General features: G+C 42.5%; 1 protein-coding gene across 1 annotated transcript; it reads right to left on the bottom strand.

Moving 5' to 3' along the window:
- Window positions 1-9509: 9509 nt before the first annotated feature.
- Window positions 9510-24548, bottom strand: CHGB (chromogranin B). The gene is made up of 5 exons (XM_061436612.1): window positions 24283-24548; window positions 19160-19206; window positions 18616-18709; window positions 11148-12814; window positions 9510-9976 (listed from the first exon to the last, which is right to left on the bottom strand). The coding sequence occupies exons 1-5, from the start codon at window positions 24329-24331 to the stop codon at window positions 9893-9895; spliced, it is 1941 nt and encodes a 646-aa protein (XP_061292596.1). The 5' UTR covers window positions 24332-24548; the 3' UTR covers window positions 9510-9892.
- Between the last annotated feature and the right edge of the window lie 2578 nt (window positions 24549-27126).

Genomic DNA, 27126 nt, shown 5'->3' with positions numbered 1-27126 from the left:
GTCCCTCACAGCAGGAATCTGTCCAGAAGCTACACCAAGGGGGTTGCTACTGGAGGGGAGGAGGGCAAGGGAAATCCCAGGGAGAGGGGAATCAAAGTGGTGCCTCTGGTGTCTAGGTAATGCCATTCAGCAGCGTAGCAGGAAGTCCCTGGGTCAGAGAGCTCCAAGGGGCAGGAGTCTCATAGTTTGTAAGGATTGAGATCTGTCTTGTAGTCATATGGTTCTATCTTATCAATGGCCAGCAGATGCTAGGTATAGTTTGGTGGAGGTATGTGAAGGAGATGGGCCCTAAATGTGCAAAAATGTACTTCTTTGGGATATGTTTAAAATGAATTTTGATGTTCAGTCACTCATTCACGTCCAACTCTTTGCAACCCCATGGAATGCAGCATGCCAGGCTTCCCTGTCCATCACCAACTCCCGGAGCTTGCTCAAGCTCATATCCACTGAGTTGGTGATGCCATCCACCCATCTCATGCTCTGTCATCCCGTGCTCCTCCTGCATTCAATCTTTCCCAGCATCAGGGTCTTCTGCAATGAGTTGGCTCTTGACATCATGTGGCCAAAGTATTGGAGCTTCAGCTTCAGGATCAGTCCTTCCAATGAATATTTAAGGTTGATTTCCTTTAGAATTGACTGATTTGATCTTCTTGTAGTCCAAGGGACTCTCAAGAGTTTTCTCCAGCACCACAGTTTGAATGCATCAGTTCTTTGGTGCTCAGCCTTTTTTATTGTCCAGCTCTCAAATTCATACACAACTACTGGAAAAACCATAGCTTTTACTATGCAGACTTTCTGGGCAAAGTAATGTCTCTGCTTTTTAATATGCTGTCTAGTTTTGTCATTGCTTTTCTTCCAAGGAACAATTTCATGGCTGCAGTCATCGTCTGCAGTGATTTTGGAGCCCAAGCAAATAAAGTCTGTCACTGTCTCTATTGTTCCCCATCTGTTTGCCATGATAAGATGGGACCAATGCCAATGATCTTTATTTTTTGAATGTTGAGTTTTAACCAAACTTTTTCACTCTTTTCTTTTCATTTTCATCAAGAGGCTCTAATTCCTCGATTTCTGCCATAAGGGTGGTGTCATTGGCATATCTGTCGTTATTGATATTCCTCCCCTCAATTTGGATTACAGCTTGGGTTTCATCCAACCTGGCATTTCCCATGATACATTCTACATGTAAGTTAAAGAAGCAGGGTGACAGCATACAGCCTTGACATACTCCTTTCCCAACGTGGAACCAGTCTGTTTTTCCATGTCTAGTTTTAACTGTTGCTTCTTGACCTGCATACAGATTTCTCAGGAGGCAGATGAAGTGGTCTAGTATTCCCATCTCTTAAAGAATTTCCAGTTTGTTGTAATCTACACAAAGACTTTAGTCAATGAAACAGAAGTACACTTTTTTGTGAAATTCTCTAGCTTTTTATATGGAGAAGGCAATGGCAACCCACTCCAGTACTCTTGCTTGGAAAATCCCATGGGCGGAGGAGCCTGGTAGGCTGCAGTCCATGGGGTCGCGAAGAGTCGGACATGACTGAGCGACTTCACTTTCACTTTTCACTTTCATGCACTGGAGAAGGAAATGGCAACCCACTCCAGTGTTCTTGCCTAGAGAATCCCAGGGACGGGGAGCCTGGTGGGCTGCCGTCTATGGGGTCGCACAGAGTCGGACACGACTGAAGTGACTTAGCAGCAGCAGCAGCAGCAGCTTTTTATATGATCCAGCGGATGCTGGCAATTTGATCTCTGGTTCCTCTGTCTTTTCTAAATCCAGCTTGTAAATCTGGAAGTTCTCAGTTCACATACTGTTGAAGCCTAGCTTGAAAGATTTTGAGCATTACTTTGCTAGCATGTGAAATGAGTACAATTGTGCAGTAGTTTGAACATTCTTTGGCACTGTCTTTCTTTGGGATTGGAATGAAAACTGACTTTTTCCAGTCCTGTGGCCACTGCTGAGTTTTCCAAATTTGATGTCATATTGAGTGCAGCACTTTAACAGTGTCATCTTTTAGGATTTGAACTAGCTCAGCTAGAATTCCATCACCTCCACTAGCTTTGTTCTTAGTGATGCTTCCTAAGGCCCAGTTGACTTCACATTCCAGGATGTCTGGCCCCCAGAGTGTCTCACAGAATCATGATGATCCGAGTCATTAAGACCTTTTTTTGTACAGTTCTTCCGTGTATTCTTGGCAGTTCTTCTTAATATCTTCTGCTTCTGTTAGATCCATACCATTTCTATCCTTTATTGTGCCTATCTTTGCATGAAATATACCCTGCTGCTGCTGCTGCTGCTGCTAAGTCGCTTCAGTTGTGTCCGACTCTGTGCGACCCCATAGACGGCAGCCTACCAGGCTCCTCCATCCCTGGGATTCTCCAGGCAAGAACACTGGAGTGGGTTGCCATTTCCTTCTCCAATGCATGAAAGTGAAAAGTGAAAGTGAAGTCGCTCAGTTGTTTTCGACTCTTAGCGACCCCATGGACTGCAGCCGACCAGGCTCCTCTGTCCATGGGATTTTCCAGGCAAGAGTACTGGAGTGGGGTGCCATTGTCTTCTCCTGAAATATACCCTAGGTATCTCTAATTTTCTTTAAGAAATCTCTAGTCTTTCCCAGTCTATTGTTTTCCTCTATTTCTTTGCATTGTTCACTTGGGCTTTCTTATCTCTCCTTGCTATTCTTTGGAACTCTGCATTCAGATGGGTATATCTTTTTCTTCTTTGCGTTTTACATCTCTTCTTTTCTCAGCTATTTTTAAGGCCTCCTCAGACAACCATTTTGCCTTTTTGCATTTCTTCTTCTTGGGGATGGTTTTGATCACTGCCTCCTGTACAGTGTTACAAACCTCCATCCATAGTTCTTCAGGCATTCTGTCTATCAGTTCTAATCCCTTGAATCTACTTGTCACTTCCACTGTATAATCATAAGGGATTTGATTTAGGTCATACCTAAATGGCCTAGTGATTTTCCCTCCTTTCTTCAATTTAAGTCTGAGTTTTGCAATAAGGAGTTCATGATCTGAGCCAGAGTCAGCTCCCGGTCTTGTTTTTGCAGAGTGTATAGTTTCCTCATCTTTGGCTACAAAGAATATAATCAGTCTGATTTCCATATTGACCATCTGGTAATGCCCACAAGTAGAGTCGTCTCTTGTGTTGTTGGAAGAGTGTGTATGCTATGACCAGTGTGTTCTCTTGGCAAAACTCTGTTAACCTTTGCCTGGCTTCATTTTGTACTCCAAGGCCAAACTTGCCTGTTACTCCAGGTATCTCTTGACTTCCTACTTTTGCATTGTACTCCCCTGTGATTAAAAAGTTTTTTTTTTTTTTTTTTTTTGGTGTTAGTTCTAGAAGGTCTTGTAGGTCTTCATAGAACCATTCAACTTCAGCTTCTTCAACATTAGTAGTTGGGGCATAGACTTGGATTACTGTGATATTGAATGGTTTGCCTTGGAAACGAAAAAAGATCATTCTGCCATTTTTGAGATTGCACCCAAGTACTGCGTTTCAGATTCTTGTTGACTGTGAGGGCTACTCCATTTCTTCTAATGGATTCGTGCCCACAGTAGTAGATATAATAGTCATCTGAACTAAATTCGCCCATTCCTGTCCATTTTAGTTCACTGATTCCTAAAATGTCAATGTTCACTCTTGCTATATCCTGTTTGACTATGTCCAATTTACCTTGATTCATGGACCTAACATTCCAGGTTCCTATGCAATATTGTTCTTCATAGCACTGGACTTTACGTTCACCACCAGACACATCCACAACTGGGTGTTGTTTCCACTTTGGCTCCCCCTCTTCGTTCCATCTGGAACTGTTTCTCTGCTCTTCTCCAGTAGCATATTGGACACCTACTGACCTGGGGGTTTCATCTTTCAGTTTCATATCTTTTTGCCTTTTCATATTATTCATGAGTTTCTCAAGGCAAGAATGAAGTGATTTGCCATTCCCTTCTCTAGTGGACCATGTTTTGTCAGAACTCTCTAACATGACCTGTCTGTCTCGGGTAGCCCTACATGCCATGGCTCATAGTTTCATTGAGTTATACAAAGCTGTGATCCATGTGATCAGTTTGGTTAGTTTTCTGTGATTGTGGTTTTCATTCTGTTTGCCCTCTGATGGATGAGGTGGAGGGACTGGCTGTGGGGAAAACTGGATCTTGTTCTGGTTGGCAAGGCCATGCTCAGTAAGTCTTTAATCCAATATTCTGCTGATGGATGGGATAATGCTCCCTCCCTGAGTTTGGCCTGAGGCAAAACTATGGTAGGGGTAATGGCAGTCATGGCAACCTCCTTCAAAAGGACTTATGCCAGCATGCTGGGCCTCCCCGGACTGTTGTAGTCAGTGTCCCTGACTCTGCAGCAGGCCTCTGTTGACCCACACCTCCACCAAGACTCCCAAGCACACACAGGCAAGTCTGGCTCAGTCTCTTGTTGGGTCATGCTCCTTTCCCCTGGGTCCTGGTGTGCACAAGGTTTTGTTTGTGCCCTCCGAGAGTCTCATTTTCCGCAGTCCTGTGGAAGTTCTGTAATTAAATTCTGCTAACCTTCAAAGTCAGATTCCGTGGTGATAAAATGAATGGATGTGTAAAATTTGAGTCTGCCACTGACAGGTTTTTGAGCTAACAGTTCTCAACCTATACTGAAGAAATAAACAACTTTGGGGATGGTATACAGAGGGCATCTTTGGCTCATTTTTATAACACTTGGTGGTCTCACTCACTTTGAAGGCTTTATATACCATCTCTGTGATGGTGATTCCCACACTGTGTCTTTAACAGACCTTTTCCTTGAGGCCCAGGCCCATAAACCCAACTCAACATTTCCCACGTGGTGTCTTGTCCAATCTCAAACTTAACAAATCCCAACCTAAGTTCCACACACCTCCCTTCCAAACCAGTCCCTCCTGCAGCCTCCCCCGCCTCCGTTCTAAGCCCAATTGCTAAGGCCTGAAACCTTGGAATCATCCTTGACTCCTTTTATTCCATCCTGCCACACCAAAACCATTGGCTCTCCCTGTTATCTGTCTCCAAAATAGATCCTGAGTTTGACTACTTTTCCCCATCCCCAGTGCCACCACCCTGCTGTAAACCATCACAATGTATACCAAACCATGTCAGTCTTCTGGAGAACTCTCCAGTAGCTGAAGCAAATGTCCTTACCAGGACCTACAAAACCCTGCATAATCTGGACCCTGCCACCTCTCTACGCTCATCCTCCATGGCTGTCCCCAAGCTGCCTCCTTGTTCTCCAAGTGTTCTAACCACATTCCTGTCTCAGGGCCTTTGCACCTGCTGTTCCCTCTGCCTGATATGTCTTTTCTCAGATGTCCACGTGGCTCATCCTGCTTCCTTTTGGTCTTCACTTTCTCATTGAGGCCTGTTATGTGTCCAAGTGACTAATTCCTGAGCAAAAAATAGTAATTATTGTATTTAGTTAGTTATTTAGCACCTGATCTCCCAATTATATGTTATAATAATATAGTATGTTGTATATTTTCATTTTGTAATGAGAGAATCCTTTCTCCCCTCCTGACCCATCACTTGATAAAATATTAGAAACCATGACAATTAGAATGCTCAACTAAAAAAAAAAAAAAAAACTGTAAAGTAACTACAGGTGGCTGGATCTGCAGAAGGATTTGGGAGGAGGGGGCAGAGGCCGTCTGTTTCTCATTGTATCAGGTACCTATGGTACCCTAACAAAGTACCACACCTGGGTGTCTTAAAACAGAAATGCAGTCTCTCACAATTCTAGGGGCCAGAAATTCCAAATGAAGGTGTCAGCAGGGCCACGCTCCTCCTGATACTTCTAGGGGATAATCTTTCCTTGCCTCTTCTGGTAACCCCAGGCGTTTCGTGGCTGGTATCAGCATAACTACAGTCTCTGCCACTGTCTTCACATGGCTGTCTTCCCTCTATGTTTGTTTTCATATGGCATTCATTCTCCTCTGTGTCTGTATTTAAATTTCCCTCTTTATATTGGATATGGGGCCCCTAATGACCCCAGTGTAACTAGATTGCATCTGTAGAAACTCTTATTTCCAAATAAGGTCACATTCACAGGTGCCAGGGGTTAGGTCTTCCACATAGCATTTTGGGCTTCTCTGGTGGCTCAGACAGTAAAAAATCTGCCTGCAATGTGGGAGACCCAGGTTTGATCCCTGGGTAGGGAAGATCCCCACAGAAGGGAATAGCTACCCACTCTAGTATTCTTGCCTGCAGAATTCTATGGACAGAGGAGCCTGGCAGGCTACATACCTACAGCCTATGAGGTTGCAAAGAGTCAGACACGACTGAGTAATTAAACACACATAGCATTTTGAGGCACGTGATTCAACTCGTAACACGATAAGCCTTTTAGGACTACTTGATGATTTACCAACAACATACATTATTTTGATTAAAGGAGGTGAAAACATGACCTGGGTGGTCCTGGACTTCTTGAAGAAATAGTGGCCCCACAGAGGTCCTAATTGCACTCTGCTGGGCACCAAGCTCAGGTGGGACTCTCTGGATGTCTCTTACATCCTTGATAGGGCATTCATGCCTGCACATTCCCCTGCCCTGAAGTGTCTGCAAACTAAAATGAAAGGCTGTGCACAGGACCTCACCAGGCAGTGAGCCAGAAGGAAGCTGTGTGAACCATCTCCAAGCCTGAGGCATCATGCAGTGCTGTGCTCCATTTACCAGCAGCTTCCCCTCATGAGCAGTGCCCACTGCATGTGTGTGAGAGACTTGCCAGGCTGGAATTTGATGCACTGCAGTGTTTCTCTCATCCAGTAAGTAAATACCTATTTATTTTGGGCCCATGAGTTCTCTTTATTTAGGAAGTTATTTTTATTTTTTATTGGACTGCACTGAAGAAAGGAAGAGACATATTGCATTTTATATATTGCAATATGTTAAGATTTCCTAGTATCTTCTATCTGGAGAAGGTGATGGCACCCCACTCCAGTACTCTTGCCTGGAAAATCCCATGGACAGAGGAGCCTGGTGGGCTGCAGTCCATGGGGTCGCTAAGAGTCGGACACGACTGAGCGACTTCACTTTCACTTTTCACTTTCATGCATTGGAGAAGGAAATGGCAACCCATTCCAGTGTCCTTGCCTGGAGAATCCCAGGGACGGGGAAGCTTGGTGGCCTGCTGTCTATGGGGTGGCACATAGTCGGACACGACTGAAGCGACTTAGCAGCAGCAGCAGTATTTTCTATCAAGATGCATTGAGACAGGTGGTTATAACTGCAATGTATTGTAACTATGGTTACATTATTTGCCATAAAATAAACTTGCCTTTGAATTTTCTTATGTTACGGTTTCCCAGGAGCAATTCCTGAACTAAAAAGTTGAGGACAATCAGTTTGTCTAGGAGGTGATGCCAGGAAACATCAGTAGGGTCACCAGTAGGAGAAGGACAGAGAGGTAAACACAGCCTATAATGGATGCATTAGTGAGGTCACCTGTGGCAATCCCCTGGGGAGTTGTGGGAGGCATAGAATATGCGGCTCAGAGTTAACCTACCTGAGGGGTGTGGGAGCTGGCCTGCTTGTTAAATTGTTTAAATGGGTTAGATTTTGCCCCCAGAAAAAGATATGTTGACGTTCCAAGCCCTAGTTCCTCCAAATGTGACTTCATTTGGAAATAGGATTGATGCAGATGTAATCAGTTAAGATGAGGTCATACTGGAGTAGGGTGGGCCCTTAATCCAGTATGACTCACATCCTTATAAAAAGAACATTGTGTGAACAGGAGAAACTCATAGAAAGAAGATGGTTATGTTAAGATGGGGGCAGAGATTGGAGTGATGCTGCCACAAGTCACAAAATGCCTGAAACCACCAGAAGCTTGAAGAGGCAAGCAAAGATGTTCTTCTACTGACTGGGAGGAGTGTGGCCCTGCCAGCCCCTTAATTTTGAACTTCTGGCTACAAGAGAAGAAATTTTTGTTGTTTTAAACTACCCAGTTTGTGGTACTTTGTTATGGCAGCCCCAGGAAACCAGTACAACATTTATATACCAACTCCTTGCCTCACAAGGACTGCCTTCCACAGCCACTTGGAGAAGGCAATGGCACCCCACTCCAGTACTCTTGCTTGGAAAATCCCATGGACGGAGGAGCCTGCTAGACTGCAGTCCATGGGGTCGCGACGAGTCGGACACGACTGAGCGACTTCACTTTCACTTTTCATCTTTCATGCATTGGAGAAGGAAATGGCAACCCAGGGAATCCCAGGGATGGGGGAGCCTCGTGGGCTGCCGTCTATGGGGTCACACAGAGTTGGACACGACTGAAGCGACTTAGCAGCAGCAGCACTCTCACTTGCCTCTGCAAGAAATCTATCATGATCCCATGGTGAGAAAAAAAGGACCCTAAAGAGATAATAAGCAGCCTTTGAAAACTGTGTGCCCAGATTTAGAACAATTTGCTGTCAGTTTCATCACAATGATTGGCTTACTCTCTGTATGATAGAAGGATCACCGAGAGCTAACCTCAGAATAATCTGGCTGAATCACAGGCCATTCTTGACTTAGTCAAGAGGAAGAGAACCAGGCCTTCCAGATGAATAAAAGTCATGGTTGATGCCCAGAAAACAACTCTTTCCCTAAACTGCCAAAAGAGTAGTAATAAACCAAGCAGAAGCCACCATATGTGAGGAATGAGATGACAAGAAAAGGAAGAAGAGATCTTACCTGTCAGTCTTGCTGGGAGAAGCTGCAGCCATAGAAATGCTAGCAGCCAGTGTTTCCTACACCAGGCACTATGCTGAGTGTTTTGCATAAACTCAGTCATCCTCATAACAATCCAATGAACAGATATCCTTGTTTTACTGATGTACCTGAGCTCCAGAGAGGGAAAGTAACTTGCTCAAAGTCACACAGCTACAGAGTCAGAGCCTTGTCTTCTTAAACAGCAGAAATCGAACAGGCCCTGAAGTTCCAAGGATCTCTCTGGCCTATCCCAGATATGATTCCCAGTCGGGAGTTCTTCCCACTATCCAAACTTTCTCTTCAGCCCTGAAAAATGACTCTGGCTGGCTATTCCCAGAGCTCTCCAGGTGATAGGATTTTAAAATTAATGTCTTATAATCATTTTTGAAACAGGTTCTTTAAGTCTATTTATCCTTTCTCCAGCCCAGGGGAATAGATGCCTTTTCCTGATCTCTTTATCTTTATATCCTCCACTGCTGCTGCTGCTAAGTCGCTTCAGTCGTGTCCAACTCTGTGTGACCCCATAGACGGCAGGCCACCAGGCTCCCCTGTCCCTGGGATTCTCCAGGCAAGAGTGGGTTGCCATTTCCTTCTCCAATGCATGAAAGTGAGAAGTGAAAGTGAAGTCACTCAGTAGTGTCCGACTCTTAGCGACCCCATGGACTGCAGCCCACCAGGCTCCTCTGTCCATGGGATTTTCCAGGCAAGAGTACTGGAGGATTCTTTTATTTCAGATGTTTGCTCTTTTCCTTTTTTTTTTCTATTCTGCATCCAAAGACCAAGAAACCAACAAATCTTAGTGCTGTATTTTAGAATTTATTTTGAAGAATGGATCTGAAAGTCAGACTATTAGACCAAGGGAAGCTGTGAACATGACGCTTTTGGCCTCAGGTGAATCTTTTATTACTTCAAACTAAGACATTTTTTCAAGGACAGTAGCACAGTCATTGTCACAAGCATGTTAATATATCTACTTTTTTATAAAGAGTATACTACAAGTCATGCTATTTATATTTCCAATAGCACTCTGGCAAAAATCAAAGACATTTCCAATTGTGTCAAACATTGGATGAGTAAATTCTACTTTCTGCCTTTGGATAAATAAATGGGGTCTTTCAGTGAAGTGGTGGATAACAGATCATGTGAAGGCTCTCTTAAAATCTGCCCTTTACTCTAATGACCATTAGCCCCTTCGGGTACCACTGAACTTCTCAGCTATTTTCTGTAGTTCCAAATCCATCGCAGCCAAGTTTTCAAGTTCTTTTTCCTAGAAAATATAGAAAAGTGGAGGCATGAGGTCCCAGATCAAAAAACAACCTACCTTTTTGTAGTTTGAGGGAGTATGAACAGAAAAGGGAGTTTTTGATATGTTAGAGGCTATAGAAGATACCCTACATCAGTGGTTTTCAAAATGCAGTTCCTTGACTAGCAGCATCAGCATCACTAGGGAACTTATCAGAAATACAGGTTCTTGGGCCCTACCTACCAAACCAGACACTCTAAGGCTAGAAATCCCATATGATTCTATGCACATTCAACTTTGAGAAGCACCAACCTACATAATCAATACTGGCAGGAAAAAAAAAAAAAAAAAAACACTGTTAAGGAAGGTAATGCTCCAGGAATGTTACTTCTCCCAGACATAGATGTCTGAATGTTGTAGGCTGCTGCTGCTGCTAAGTTGCTTCAGTCGTGTCCGACTCTATGCGACCCCACAGACGGCAGCCCACCAGGCTCTGCCATCCCTGGGATTCTCCAGGCAAGAACACTGGAGTGGGTTGCCATTTCCTTCTCCAATGCATGAAAGTGAAAAGTGAAAATGAAGTCGCTCAGTCGTGTCCAACTCTTCGTGACCCCATGGACTGCAGCCTACCAGGCTCCTCCGTCCATGGGATTTTCCAGGCAAGAGTACTGGAGTGGGGTGCCATTGCCTTCTCCATGTTGTAGGCTAGGAGATAATAAAGAGAAAACAAAGCAACTAATTTCTGTACCATCTGTTCTTTCCTACCCTGGGAAATAGTGATGAAAAGTCAAATGACCAAGGAGAATACATTAGGCCAGTGGTTTTCAACCTTGGCTGAATATTGAAACCACCTGGGAGCTTTAAAACATCCTGATGCTCAGGCAGCACCCAGTACCAGACAGAATCTCTGGGGGTGGGTCACAGAATGTCAGTAATTTTTCAATCTCTCCAGGTGATGACAATGTGTAGCTGAGGTTGAGAAGCACTGCAGTGGGAGGAAGTTGACAGGGATGTGGACAACGGCTAGATGCCAGGTAGAAATCAAACCTAGATGTTGTCTCCATTCCCTTACTAGGTCTACAGTCTCATGGTGATTAATTCCCATCATTTTCCCCGTAACATTAGATAATCTTGTACATAATATACGAACATTAACTATCTGAAGTTAGTTTTAAGCAGAAGCCCCACACTATACCTCTTCCTCCGTCAGAACTCCTTGGCCAGCCTTCTCCTCTTCATTTTCTGCTGTGTGTTGTGGGCTCATCTGCTCCTCGGAGTCATAGAAGTCTGGGAACTCAGCTGACTTCTTCCTGTAGTGAAGGAGCTGGTCCAGTTCGGCCACTCGGTCATACTGCCTTTTTAGATCCAGTTTGGGGACCGGGTTTCTCTTCTCATACCCCCAGTTTACATCCTCTTCAAAGGGCTTTTTCTCCCACCAGTCATAGTTGTATTCTGGGAAGAAATTTTTCTCATTCAAGGTCAGCCCGTTTTCCTCTTCACCCTCAAGAAAACTGTCATCCATGGGGTCTTTTCTCTCAAAACGGCTGCTCTTCCACTGGGAAGGGTCGTAGAATGGATTGAGTAGCTCCCCTAATCTCTTTTCAGTGATGTGATGGGGAGCATACTGTTTGCCTCGAAGCCTAGCCTCTTCCCTGTTCTCGTCAGCGTCTCGCGGGTCTCCCTGCGGCTGCCACTTCCCTCTGGCTGCTTCCTCACCCTTTTCCTCACCATAGTCGAGGTAATTTCTCAGCTCGCCTGGTAGGCGGCGCCTCGCCTTGTCCCTCTGGCTTTCCTGAACACGGTGGTGCGTTTCACCCAAGAACCGTTTCTCATCTGTTTGGCCTAGTGTGGAGTAGGCCGCCGCCTCCCCTCCCCGGGCTCTGTAGCTGGGTCCCCGGGCCGGACCCCTCTCTTCCTCGCTTTCCTCGCTGTATCCCTGCGCCATGTTTAGATCCGGGCTGAGGCCATGTCTCTTGTTTTCCTGCTCTAGGCTCTCCTCGCTGGGACGCCTTAGAGCCTGGTGCTCTCCACGTCCTCTGCCCCCGAATCGTGCCCCCTGCAAGTCTCCAGGAGCCTGGGCAGCTGAGTGTCTCCTCACTTCCTCCCCATATTCGGCTCCCTCCTCCAAAGCCCTAAAGTGGGCTGGATGGCGGGCTTTCTCTTCGTCTGAGTTGCCCGTGCCCACGTGTGACTCCTCCTCGAGGGGAGGATTCCCCTCCTGGGAGGACCTGTCGGGCCTGCTCCTCCCGTGGTGGTGTCTTGGCCTCGAGCGCCGTTTGTCCACCTCGGGGCTGGCATCCTCTTCACTTTCTCCGGGTGCTTCCTGGCCCTCCGGATGGCGTTGCAGCTCTTGGGGCCAGTTCTCCTGGCTCTTGGTCTCCTCTCCACTCTCCTGGCTGCTCCTTTCCCGGCTGTGCGACTTCTCAAGGCCCCTGGCAGACTGTGTATCATATCTGGACACTAACTCCTCTTTCTTAGCCGGAGTCTGGTTTCTTTGGTTGAGAAAAGCCATTTGTGCCTTTCCCGGCCCTTCAGACAGTCTCTCCTCACTGCCAACTTCCCCACGTTCCCTTTTCTGGTATTTCACCATTTCTTCCTCCCTGTTCTGTCCCTCGCTCTTAGAATAGCGTGTCTTTGCTTCTTTGGCCACTTGACTTCCCGGGGGCTCACCTGCCCGCTCTCGGCTATGCCCACCGCTCTCCGTGTCTGCTACTGTTGGGACTTGGGCATCCCCCTCCCCTGAGTCCTCCCTACTGGAGAGCCCGGGGGCTTCTGAGGTGTCAGCTGGGTCTCTCAACAATCTCACTTCAAACCTTGTGTTTTCATTTTCACTTTTCTCTTCATCTTTGAGCTCTTTTCCATCTATAATGAAAATAAAAAAGAGTATCACTTCAGAATTGCTTGTGGTTCAGTAAGCACCAGCCTCAGTGATCACTACAAACCCTAAAGATCCTGAAAATCCTTGGGTAATCTTTTAAGTTAATTTTTTAAGATTACTTTTGAAAGAAATGGTATGAAAACTCCCTAGCTGTATTTAAATCTGATAATAAATATTCTATATATTTATTTTTTCATAACACCCAATAAACATTTATTTTGGCTGCATTTTCTGGGGGGGACTTCTTTGCTGCCTGCGGGCTTTTCTCTAGTTGCAATGGGTTGGGGGTCTACTCTTCCTTGTGGTGTACAGGCGTCTCATTTCGGTGGCTTCTTTTGTTGCAGAGCACAGGCTCAGTAGTTGTGGTGTATTGGGCTAAGTTGCTCCAAGACATGTGGGAGCTTCCAGTTCCAGAGATCAAACCTGTGTCTTCTGCATTGTTAGGTGGATTCTTAACCACTGGATCACCTGAGCATCTTTCAGTGACCAAATTGAAACTCAAATATAGGTTTATAAAATACTATAAAAATTCTATAAAATGTTAGAATTTAGAACCAGAAGAAACCTTAGAATTTGTGTAGTTCAACCTCCTTGTGACTACAGAGACATTGAGGCTCAGAGAGGTGTAATTAAGGACCATTCTTTCCAAATTTACTCTAAGTAAGCCTTTAAAAATTAGCATTGTGTAAATATCTTCCACTAGAACCCAGCTAAGTAAAGTTAAATAGCAAAAATGGGAAATATCAGATTCAACAGAGGATTAAATTTCTTTAATTATTAGTTTGTTGTTTTTCAGTCACTCAGACTTGTCTGACTCTTAGTTTATCAGACTTTAATTATCCAGTCAACTGTATAAATGCAACTTAGCATTAAGTGACAACATAACTTAATAATTGGTGATAAGCAGGGTGTGTATTTCTTCTGAGAAAACCGCACAGCAGTGGAAGGGACCATGTCCTTCCCTCATTCAGGTCCCATCTGCCCCTCCTGTTCTTAAATGTTGAGAATGAACTTCAGTAAACTGAATTATCTTTGTATTACACAAGTCAACAGTTACAGTAGATGGTGTAACAAATACTTTAACTGAATATTGTTTTCTCTCATCTTTTCCAAATGTTGACAGCTTTTTTTAAAGTTATTTAATTTTAATTGGAGGATAATTGGTTTACCACGTTGTGTTGGTTTCTACCATATATCAACATGAATCAGCCACAGGTATACACATGTCCCCTCCCTCTTGAACCTCCCTTCCACCTCTTACCCCATCCCAGCCCTCTAGATTATCAGAGACCAACGAGGCTGAGCTCCCTGCTCTAAATGGCAACTTCCCATTAACAATCTGTTTTACACTTGGTAATGTATATCTTTCAATGCTATTCTCTCAATTTTTCCCAATATCTTCTTCCCCTGCTGTGTCCGTAAGTGTATTCAGTATGTCTGAATCTCTATTCCTGCCCTACAAATAGATTCATCAGTACCATTTTTCTAGATTCCATATATTTGTGTTAATATACAATATTTGTTTTTCACTTTCTGACCTACTTCATTCTATATAACAGGCTCTAGGTTCATCCACCTCACTAAACTGACTCAAATTCATTATTTGTTGATAGCTTCTTTACTAAGGTAAGGTTAGGTAAGGTGAAGTCGCTCAATGGTGTCCAACTCTTTCCTAACCCACAGACTGTAGCTCCTCTGTCTATGGGATTTTCCAGGCAAGAGTACTGGAGTGGGTTGCCATTTCCTTCTCCAGAGGATCTTCCCAACCCAGGGATCGAACCCAGGTCTCCTGCAATAGGCAGACACTTTCCCTGAGCCACCAGGGAAGTCCCTTAACTCAAGGGCATCCCATGAAAGGAGATAATGCAGTTAACACTGAGTTGTTAGCTTGGAGGGCTTGGATTTCAACTGATGTCACTGAATTCAGATAGAACAACTGAAGTCAAGGCCGCTCACAGCTCTGGGCTGACCTCTGTGCCATCCATGGTGAGAGTCACCAACCCTTTGTGGCTATTGAGGACTTGAAATGTGGCTGGTCCAAACTGAGACATACCATAAATATAAGACGTGACAAGATGTCAGATACCTCAGATTAAAAAAAAGAATGTAAGATGTCTCAAATTTTCATATTGATTGTATGTTGAAATGATAATATTTTGGTATTATAAATAAATTGGATATATAAAAATTATATTGATAAAGTAAATGGGACAAAATTAAATGTATTATTATTTATTTATTAAATTTATTATTATTTATTCTTTTTACTTTTTTAAGGTGGCTACTGGAAAATTTGAAATTATATTTGTGGTTCACATGGTATTTCTACTGAACAACTCTTGATGATTCATTTTGAATTGACACTTGCAAAACAGAAAAAATTGGTCTGTTTTGTAAAAATGTCCAAGAAAGCAGTCTATTCCTCTCTGCTTAAAAGCCTAGTCTGGCATAATAATATTCTCATGTTTTATGAGGCAACTGAAATGTCCCTGACCTTTCATACCCAGACACTTGAGGGCTAGCTCCTCACCAATGCCTCTGCCTTTTAAGAGCCAGTGATGGTGTGTGTAGCACTGAGGCAGGGCTGACCAGGTAGGCACAGATAAGCACGGAGGATCTGAGCAGATACTGACATCATTCAAACAGCATCTCAGCTTCCCCGGGCAGAGGCTGTGTGGCCCATTTCCTACTCCCTGCTGGTAAGGAAGATAATTATTTTTATTTTTTTCTGGTTAAATGTATGCTGCCTATAGCAGCTTGCCTGAGACTTAGCACTTCTTCCTAAATTTAGCTTTTAGCCCCTTCAGGTGAGATATGAGGAGGGCTGTGATTAGCAGCACACAGTTTTGTCAATCTGAAAATGAAGGTGTAAAGCTCACTCTTACTTCAAATAAAAAGGGGAAAAATGCACCTTCCTTCCCTGACTGTCGTGTTGCAAAGAGGACCAGATCAACCAGGTCAAATAGATTTTTGTACCTGTTAAATTGGACCATGAATTCCCTAAGGTCTCTTCAAACCATAAAACAATGATTCTTCTTTATTCCCCAAATGTTCATTTGCTCAGCACATCCAGAGATGTGCTGGAAAGAGTGGGAGTGGAGATGGGCTGGGAATGGGAGGGAGGCTGCATGAAGAAATTCATCCATCTAGTTGGCAGAAAACTCCATTAGTTTTCAGTGAAAGAGAAAACCAGAATAGGACAGAAGTGTGGACAAAGAATGTCACCTGCCAAGTCAGTAAACAAAGGATGTTATTTATGGTCATCAAGACATCAGCCACACCTAATTTGTGTACCCAGAAGGGATTTAGGAAGGAAAAAAATAAGATAAAAGTACATAATCCAAGGGATGACTTCAATAATCCCAGACTCTTGCATTTTCCCATATGTAGAAAAGTGCCAAATTCATTAACTTAAGATGTCTGGTTATCTTCAATTACCAGTAAACTTTTGAAGTTCTGATTACCTGGTTTTTGTTGCAAAACCTTCTATATATCCTGGCTCCTCCCTTACCTCTTCAAAATAGCCCCTCAGAGCTATCTTAGAGGCTGTTTCCTGGGCTTAAATCCTCAATATGTCCATGGAATAAAACATAATTCTCAACTTTTGGCTGTGCTTTTTTTTTTTTCAGTCAACAGAAGTTATGAACTGGTAGCCCAGAGGTGAGTTGTATTTGGCCTAAATAACATTTTCAGTAAATTTGAATTCAGAGGCAATACTTAAATGCCAGGAGATACTGCTCAGGAAAATCCAACTTTTAAATTATTGTGAAAAATCCCAAGATCTCTCAACAGAATCCATATTTCTTTCACAATAGGATTGAAGCTGCGAAAAATCTACTCCCCTTTAGAAGGGGCATGTATCCTCCAGTTTGTGAGTCACTTCATGTCCTGTTTTACTCCTTTCTGTTATCTGTCTGTCTGGCCCTGACTGGTGTTTGAGTCTCTGCCACCCTGGAAGAGCTCAAATTTTCCTGATCTCAGTATTGAATGGCTCTCTGGCTGTGAAGTCTCTAAGGTCCTGATAGACATGGGTCATTTGATTTTTGCCAGTTTTCTTGGGGATCTCTCGAGAGACCTCAAAAAAACCCAGGGCACAGTCAATGATGAGCAAAAGCTAGAATCCTATCTGAGGGTTAAGAATCTGATCTTGGCAGTTAACAGCAGTTTGCCCTACAATCAATAACTCTTCTAAGTGACTGAACAACAAAAAGCAATCATGGTTCTTTGATGACCTAGTCTGACAGACCCAGAACTTCTACGTTCATCTGGTAAACAAAGAAAGGGGAAGGGAGAGAGCAAGATGGGTTGGCCCAAAGGAGCAGATTTTAGTCCCTGCCAGGAGACCCACCCCTGCTCTCACTCATTCCCTGCAACGGTTAATAAGCTCATTCAAACAAGCTCATTTCTGTAACCGCTGGAAGAGAAAGTTGGGGAGAAATTCATAAAAGTATTAGGCTGGGAATGGTAAGGAAGCTTCCTTCCACTGTGCATGGGGCTCCTACGGCCTCAAGCTCCCACACCTCCTATGGTTATCCTGAAGCCCCCAGTGGTGGATAGAGTCCCCCAGGTTACTCTTTTGGCTAGTCACTAATACTTTTTTTAAAATATAATTTTATACATGGGGCCTCATGTGCAGCAATGGAAAGAGAGTATTATCTTGCAATGGGAGATTTTGAAGGTGAAAAGAAAAAAATAAAATCTTTTGTTCATAGCCTGACTCAAAATTTAAAAGCAGAGAAAGATGTTAAAGAGAGCAGAGCTTTGGGGATTTTTTTGAATCAGTTTGACTTTATGATAAAAGAGATGCATAGTTTTGCAAAATTTGTCTCTTTGAGTCAACTCCCAATGAATACTGGTTGTATCACTGTTCAAATTTTGTTTTCAGCATAAGCTGTTTTGCAGAGAAACATCCCAGTCTATACTCAGAAGGCCATCACTCTGATTTTTTGGATGCTCTAAGTCTCTCCCCACCCCTTCCAAGTCTCAGGCCTGAAACTCCTGACACCATTTGGTAGTACCACTCATTCTAACAACGGGCTTCCCAGGTGGTACAGAGATAAAGAATCCGCCTGCCAATGCAGGAGACTCAGGTTCTATCCCTGATTCAGGAATATCCCCTGAAGAAGGAAATGGCAAACCACTTCAGTATTTTTGCCTGGAAAATTCCATGGACAGAAGAGCCTGGCAAGAGCTGCCAAGAGTTGCATGTGTGCACGTGTGCATGCATGTGCACACACACACATTCTAATAAACTATGCATTAAAGTGGCTTACCCAATCTGTTACATAAACCGGCCAAAAGTTTCCCAGTCACCTTTCCAAGCTTCTAACTCCTCGTTGTCAGAAGAGTAGAAAGCAAAGAGAAGCATAATTTTTGTTTTCTTCTATCCTTTCATCTTTCAACACTTCTCCCCTCTGTCTAATCACAAACAAGCATTCCCCATACCTCCCTCCACTAAATAAAAGCCTGTTTTAAAATTCCAAACTCTCAAACCAAGGAATTTAAGAACTGATAAACATCTCACAGACTATCATCGAGTTCAACTCCCTCATTTAATTTGAGGAAATAGGCCCAGAGAGGCAAGGGGTCTTCCCCATGGTAACACTAGCTACTAAGTGAAGTGGCATAGCAAGGACTAAAAGCCATAGCTTATCTCCCCAGATACTGATTGAGCCTGTACCCTTCCCACTACATCACACCCCTGGGTCATAGGGAAGTAAAGCGGAAGTTGAAATGGAGGGAGCAGGAGAAAGGACAAATATTTCCTGCAGTGGAGGGCACTTACTCTTCTTCAGGACTTGTCGGCACTCGGGGGTGATGGGTGGAGCGCTGGACTTCAATAGGGCATTTGAGAGGACCTCGATGATGCAGTGAGTCACCTAGGGGGGAACCCAAAAGTAGGTTGGCAAAGCTGGTATCACTGGGATGGACTACTTAACCCAGAGCTGCTGTCAAGAGAAGCTTGACTGTGTGACCTGTACTTATGCAGAATCCTTGGAGGAATGTAGATTCACAAGGTCTGTACTTAAACCTCCCAGGCCTCTCCACAGAGCAATGCAAAAAGGCACTGGGTCAAGACTGTCCAGAGAAAGAAAGAAATACCCACTTCTGAACAGATTAGAAGGAAAATGGTGTGATGACAGCTATCCTCATGGGCACTAAAACATCCAGGAAGAAGGTAAAAAATACAGGGCAAGAGGGACATCACTTACTCCCGTTTCCACATTATTGTTTGTTTTTTTTTGTTTTGTTTAGTTTGATGAGATAATGAGTGGGAGAATCTAGAGTCTAGATAAAAATCTAGATTTCAGAATTCCATTTCAACTTACCACTTCTTCATTGTGGTTCCTGATGTCCACTGGCATAGAGCTGACGGCTTAGAAGGAGAAAAGGAATGGGAAACAACTTGAGTTGATTTTGGAAGCTGTGTGTCTGCAAACTCACAAAATCACCCCACCCCTAGCTTGTTTCTTGGAAGGAGGAGCAGAGTCAGAGCTGAACAAGGTGGAGACAGTTGGGGATGTCTGCCTCAGGGACCAGAATCACCCCAGTTGCATGTATACACACACACATACACATACACAGCTGTTTTCCCTTAACATGTTGTAAACAAGATTAGGAATCTTATATCCAATATAAATCATATCCACAGAAGGAGACCTTCTGGGATACTGACAATGTTCTATTTTCCATCTGGGTGCTGATTACACAGGTGTGTTCAATGAGTGAAAAATTCAGTAAGAAGTATACTTTAATTTTTTGGCCACGTGGGATGTGGGATCTTTCTTTTTTCAAAAAACTCTTTTTGAAAATAATTGTCTTTATTTATTTTTGGTTGTGCTGGGTCTTTGTTGCTGGGTAGGTTTTTCTCCAGTTGCAGAAAGCAGGGACTATTGTCTATTTGTGGTACACAGGCTTCTCATTGTGGTGGGTTCTCTTGTGGACCATGGGCTCTAGGACACAAGGACTCATTAGTTGTGTGCACAGGCTTAATATAGTTGCAGAACATGGGCTTAGTTGCTCTGAGACATGTGGGATCTTCCTGGATCAGGGATCAAAGCCATATCTCCTGCATTAGTAGGTGGATTCTCTAGCCCAGAACCACCAGGGAAGCCCAAACTGTAAACTTATGATTCATGCAGTTTTCTATATATAGCAATAAAAAATTAAAAGCAAACCTAGTTTAAATGAAACTAGGGTGCCCTCCTCAACCTTTCTGCCTACTCAAAATGGGTAAAGATATGTGATTCCCTCTGCCTCTTCCAGTCCCCAGGAAAATATTTTCCTGAAATTCACTTCCTTTACAAAACTTGGTTGTGATTATTTTATATAATTAATTACCCTGTTTTACCCCAAGTCTTTTCTTAGACAAGCGTGCTAATGTGGCTGTATCAGTGTGGCTTCCCATCCCCCATGTTGTCTGCATCCAGGTAAAGAACATGAAAGAAAGAAAGAAAGTGAAGTCGCTCAGTCATGTCTGACTCTTTGCGACCCCACAGACTGACTGTAGCCTACCAGGCTACTCTGTCCATGGGATTTTCCAGGCAAGAATACTGGAGTGGGTTGCCATTTCCTTCTCCAATGGAAATTATCTAATTTTATCAGGACAGCACCGAGTCCATGATAGCACATGCAAATAAGTGTTTAACAGAGGCTCATGAGATATTGTAAAAAGATAAATTTTAATTTATTTAAATTAAATTTTATGAGATTCTGTTTATTTTAAACCCATGATTGAGATGCTTTTGTCGTCTTAGGAAATGCTTCAGGTGTTTTTAATTTTGCAGTGCCTTTTTCAGTTGCTTTAACTTTTTTATCTTTCACTTTGATTTTGTTCTGTCTAAGCCCTTTCCACTGGAGGAGTTCAAAGCATTTACATACAGGCCCATCTCCATAGTTCTCCTGATACTTCCAGTTATTATCACTGGAGAAGCTCAGTGCAAAGGATCCTTCCAGGAATTTGAAACAAGTGAAGAGATATTTGGAGCAAGAGCAAAACTCTCAGACATCAGAGATGTAAGCTATTCAAGTGAGCCGCTTATTACCAGCAACCTGACCTTTCCCAAATATTTGCTTTCAAAGTCTCTTGAACTGCTTCCCCCTAGTCAAACCATAGCACTCAATTTAGAAATAAAACTCCTATTTCATTTACTTACCTTACTGAATTTTCCTTATCAAAGCACAGCCTGAGATCTACTTCAGTTGTTTCAAGGGACTTAAGTAATGCAGTGTTGGGTAAAATATTTGAGAGGTGGCTGACAAGGTATGACCCCATGATGTTCCTGAAATGTAGTTCATACAAAATCTGGATGGCCATCTTTGACATTCAGAGTCTAATGTGCTGGGCCATTATTTTATCCCCCAAATGACTGTTATTTGAGAACATTCCTACTTCAGCACTTACTCTTTCCACCTGATATCCAGGAAATCCCCTGAAAAGCAGTAACTGAGAAAATTACTCCTGTGATAAATTAGAAGGTGCCTTTTTAAATTCTAGCTTTACTAAACTTTCATTGGTAATACATTTTCTTGCTAATAACTTTTCTCTTTTTTCTCCCTACAAATATATAATAGTTGCTATTATTAACTATTTGGGGCAGAGGAATATTTTTCTTTAGTGACTCTAAATAATTTGTAACTTATGTTTGTTTTTATAGAACAGTCCTGTTTCCCTGATTGAGGCTCTTCAGATGTGTTTGATGGAACTCAGATCTCCTTATGAAAACATATTATGCATCTAGTGAGATATCTAAGTTCTATTGTATCTCTTCCAGTAGACTCTGTGACAGCAAAGTAATAACCAAAAATATGTTGATACCCCTAAAGTAGCTTACTTTATTTCTGTATAAGTTAAGATTTAGGGGTCACAAAAGAAAACCCAATGATTATGATAAAAGTGAAGTAATCAAATGGCAGAAAAACCTTCAAATAATATCACATGGTAAATCTGAGAATAACTTCCAAAATATTAGTATTCCATAAGACTAACTGCTGAGTTTTCCAAGTTTGCTGGCATACTGAGTGCAGCACTTTCACAACATCATCTTTCAGGATTTGAAATAGCTCAGCTGGAATTCCATCACCTCCACTAGCTTTGGTCATAGTGATGCTTCCTAAAGCCCCCTTGACTTTGCATTCCAGTATGTCTGGCTCTAGATGAGTGATCACACCACTGTGGTTATCTGGGTCATTAAGATCTTTTTTTGTAGGAGAAGGGGATGACAGAAGATGAGATGGTTGGATGACATCACTGACTCAATGGACATGAGTTTGAGTTAGCTTCGGGATATGATGAAGGACAGGGAAGCCTGGGGTGCTGCAGTCCATGGGGTTGCAAAAAGCTGGATACGATTGAGAGACTGAACAAGAACAACAAATAAGACTAACAAACTAAGGTTTCATCCCAGAGTGAAAATAAAACAGCTATAAAATAATACAGTAAGCAAGCTCTTTTGAATGCATAAACCATCTTACCTAGTGTAATATGAATAGCATGCAGCTCCTGAATGCATATTAATTTTTAGGATGCATAGTAACTACTGTAGAGAGATATAGATCTCCTTCCAGAAGCTCATAATGGTAGGAAATAAACCAGATGGTTTCCACAGGATTCCTGTGATTTTGGTAAATAACAAACTCTGCTCGAAGGTTACCATGTCTCATTTCCAAGCATTTGAAGGAGGAGGGAATGGGGAATAGAGTTTTTTTTTCCTGGGGTGAGAGAAAATATTCTGAAATGTTATAATGGTTACACAATCTGTGAGTGTTCAAAAAATCACTGATTTATGCACTTTAAAAAGTATAGATTTTATGGTGTGTGAATTATAGCTCAGTAAAAAAAAAAAAACTTTTTTAAAGAATATCATGATTTTAGTGACATTAAAATATAAACCCTTCTTAAAATATTATCTTGCAAAAGAGCCATAAATATTTTACCACTATAGGGGCTTCCCTGGTAGCTCAGTGGTAAAGAAACTGCCTGCAATGCAAGAGACTGGGTTTGATACCTGGGTTGAGAAGATCCTCTGGAGAAGGGAATGGCAACCCACTCCAGTATTCCTGCCTGGAGAATTCCATGGACAGAGGAACCTGGTGGGCTACAGTCCATGGGGTCACAAAGAGTCAGACACAACTTAGTGACTAATACACGTGTAGGTAAATAAGTCTCAGAAATAACATTGTTTTTGTGGTCTATAGCACAATGTATAGCACAGATTTAGCCTATTAAGCAATTCCTTTCTGCAAATATTTTTCACCAGGAAGGACTCTAAACATTTATTTGGCTTTCTTTAATTAAATCATGAACATTTGTAGGCAATTTGTAACAGTGACAGAAGTTTTTGAAAATTCTGGCTTTGCAATAAAGAAATTACCTCTGGCTTTTGTCTCTCTTTACATCTGGGATCCAGTAATTACTGTCAATGGAACCCTCATATTCATGGATAGCAATGCTTCAATTCTAGTTAGGAATTTCAATCTTAGATAAGAACAATATTCTATGAGGTCACTAAGACAGTTTAAAAAAAAACCTCCAGTTTAATCTGGTGGCAGCATATTTACTTTTCAGTGGACTTGTAGTGACTTCAGCATGCAAATACACACACACACACACACACACACACACACACACTTCCCCACCCCCCGCAAATTTCCAAAGATCATTGAGATTCAGAGCAGTTTGAAAGATTAATCCCACAATTTTCCACACATAAAGAAACTGTCAAATATCTACTACTTAAAATTGCATCCTCCCAAATTAACTAAAACAATTTATTTTTACTACTCTAAGAATATTTTTGTGGTTATTTCACACTCACTATTTTTCTGGAGCACAAAAGTCAAAATATCTACTGCACTTCTCATTTATAACTTAAAGATGTATTAATCTGAGTGTGAAATTACCTCTTCCCAGAGACAGAAATATAAAATACAGAAAAATATTACATTAAACCTGTCGATAAATGAACATACATATGTGTCATTTCTTAACATATATGTTAAGAAAAAAGATATATACATATATACATAAGAGACTTATCTTTATCTCATTATGTTTAAATAATATTAACAGTCATAGAAATTATACAGTTACCAACTAATATAATAGGTATACTCCTGTCTCTCCGTGGTCATCTGGCTTTAAAAAGCCAAACACTTAATTTCAGATACAGAAAAAGACTATAACAGCATTTCTCTAAATAGATGGAGAGGATGTGACATTTTAGACATGAGCTAGGAAGTCCTCTGGCTTTTTCCAAGTCAGATGTTGGGGCGGGCAGTTGAAGGGAAACACTCAGGGAAGGGAAGAAATTAAGAGCCTCAATCAAGAGGGAGAGACCTTCACTCAACCCTCCCTCTCACCCAGTATCCACCAGCCAAGATGCCCAGAACTGCCAAGGAGACAGAGGCTGGCGCTGTCCGCGGTGCTGAACGGCCAGCCGCGCCCACTCACCTGCAACCACCGTGGCTCCCAGAAGGCCGAGAAGGGCGGCCGGCTGCATGGCCTCGCTCGTCCAAATCTGCGCGGAGAAGAGGATAGCAGTCGGAAGGGTGAATGAGAAGGGGACGGAAGGCGAGATGAAGATGCTGTGGGAAAACAACCTTGTATCCTGGTCCCCGCGGTGTGGGGTGGTTGGCGCAGGCCCTGCTCTTTTAAAGGGCAAGCCAGGGCCGCAGGGCTGGGAGGGACTGGCACCCTGGAGGCGGCGCCCCCTCGCTTAGCTCTGACGTCATGAAACGGCCTTCAGGGGCGGTGGCGCACGTAGGTAGAAATTTACGCCAGTGCAGTCGCCTCGGTGCTCTGAGTCTTCAGCGCGAGTGGAGAGTTAGGCAGAAAGGGTGGAAGGATGAGGAGAGGTAGCTCAAATCGAAGTCCAGAGGGGAAAGGAGCGAGTCCTGCTTAAATTGTCGAAATATATTTCTCATCTTCCCCGCATCCCGCCTTCTCCAACCCCTCCAAACCACCCCCACCCCCGACCCCAGCCGCCAACCTCCTTACCTAGAAACGTGTTTGAGGCTGTGTATGAAAGTATCAGTCGCTTCAGTCGTGTCCGACTCTTTGCAACCCGATGGACTGTAGCCCCGCCAGGCTCCTTTGTCCATGGAATTCACCAGGCAAGAATACTGAAGTGGGTTGCCGTTTCCTTCTCCAAGGGATCTTCCCGACCCAAGGATTGAACCCAGGTCTCCCGCATTGCAGGCAGATTCTTTACCATCTGAGCCACCAGGGAGGCTATGTATCTCTTTTCATTATTGTAGTTGGCCGATAACCAGTTCCTATATTCAGACTTAGTTTTCTTTTTTTCTCATTATTTTATAAACTTTTTATTATTTTTGCTTTTGGCATTTAGATTAACATGTACAGTGCAGAGGTGGGGGCCGCGGAAGATTTCTCATGAATTCTCTCAAAGCAGGATGACAGAGGAAATCAGTATTTTCTTTATGAACAAGGGCTTTAGAATAAACATCCTATGAGATAGAGGCATGGTCACTTTTTTGTTTTTTGTTTTTTTTGTTTTTTGTTTTGGCTGAGCAGGAAGCGCAGAATCTTAACCTCTAGACCTCCAGGAATTCCCATTTTTTTAAAAAAAAGCAGAAGTCTATTTTCTATGTCTGTTTCTCCATTGTTGCCCTGTAAGTAAATTCTTTAGTACCATTTTTCTAGATTCCTTATATATGTGTTAGAATACGGTATTTATCTTTCTCTTTCTGACTCACTTCACTCTGTATAATAGGTTCTAGGAAGGAGAGGGTGAGATGTATGGAAAGAGTAACAAGGAAACTTACATTACCATATGTAAAATAGGTAGCCAACAGGAATTTGCTGTATGTCTCAGGAAACTCAAACAGGGGCTCTGTATCAACCTAGAGTGGTGGGATGGGGAGGGAAATGGGAGGGAGCTTCAAAAGGGAGGGGATATATGTATACCTATGGCTGATTCATGTTGAGATTTGACAGAAAACAGCAAAATTCTGTAAAGCCATTATCCTTCAATAAAAAATAAATTTAAAAAAATCAACACCTAATTTTTCTGGGAATTTGTTTTTTTTCTTTTTACTAAAATGACCATATTTCCCAACTGTTGTGTAGTTTAACTTTGGAAAAAACCTAGAATTCATATGTGCATGTTAATGGGCATGTTTCTGGACTCCTCTAGAATATCAATCCGTCCCATTTCAGTGGTCTATGTGTTTGTCCTTGAAGCAGTACCACAGTTTCTTTATCATCATATCTTTTAAATATGTCTTGATATCTGGTGGAAAAGTTCTTCCCCCCTTATTTTTCTTTACGAAGTTATTATTCTTGGCCCTTTGCACTTTCATATAAATTTTAGAAGCAGTTTTCAATTTTCATGAAAAAAGTCTGTTAAGATTTTGATAGGAATTTATCAGATTTATAGATTGATTTGATTGCAACTGACATCTTTAATCTGTGAATTGATTTGGGAACAAATGACAAGAGTGGACTGAGGTTTTTTGATTGCTGTTTTTGTTCTGGGTATAATTTTATCTGAACTTGTACAAAATACTATTACCGTAGGAAAAGAAAAGAAGCTACATGGAAAAACATATCTCAGGAATGCTCTCAAAGAAAAATTGAGGAAAACAAACCCTTGGAAACCAGGTTTTAGAAAAAAACATGGTTTTGTACATGACTCCTGAAATAGGTTACCCGTCAGGATCCAGCTAGTAAAATGAAACTACTAGAAGGAATTTAATTTAGGAAAAATAGGGATTAGAAAAGCTGAAATGCAAATAAGAGAAAATGAGGAAACCCAAAGATTGTTAACTGCAGGCAGCTGGTATGCCCCTAGGGAATGGTAGGATCAAGAAAAGATGTGTCTTTGCTAGACTATGAAGGCCATGGAATCATGGAGGAAGGGCAGTCTGGTGGGAGGTAGAATCACAGAAGAGAAGCAGCCACTGCTAGAAATGCATCCTCTCCTCCCAAGAAGAGAAATTGGGAGAAAAACCCTGACTTCTCTCTTTCAGTGCAAGTACCTCTTAGTGGCGGGACATAACTGGGAATGACTGACAACAGAGACTAAAAAATATGGTTTGCAAGGAAGGAGTCAGAAAGCAAATGACAAACAAAAGGCATATACATCAAAATTACAGGTTAGAAGTTCAGGTTCTGAATGTAGATTTTTCTCTCAAAATGTATTAATTCATTTCATTTGCTTTTATCAAGCATGTGGTAGATGCATATTCCATTGGCTACAGCAGATTACCGAGTCAGTCCCAACATTAATGGTGAAAGGAAATACACTCCTCTGCCTGCTGTAGCAGAGTTCAC

This window comes from Bos javanicus, chromosome 13 (assembly GCF_032452875.1).
Source record: "Bos javanicus breed banteng chromosome 13, ARS-OSU_banteng_1.0, whole genome shotgun sequence".
In the NCBI taxonomy this organism is placed as follows: Eukaryota; Metazoa; Chordata; class Mammalia; order Artiodactyla; family Bovidae; genus Bos; species Bos javanicus.
Note: the sequence above shows the minus strand (reverse complement) of the source record. Positions and strands in the feature narration are given on the sequence as shown.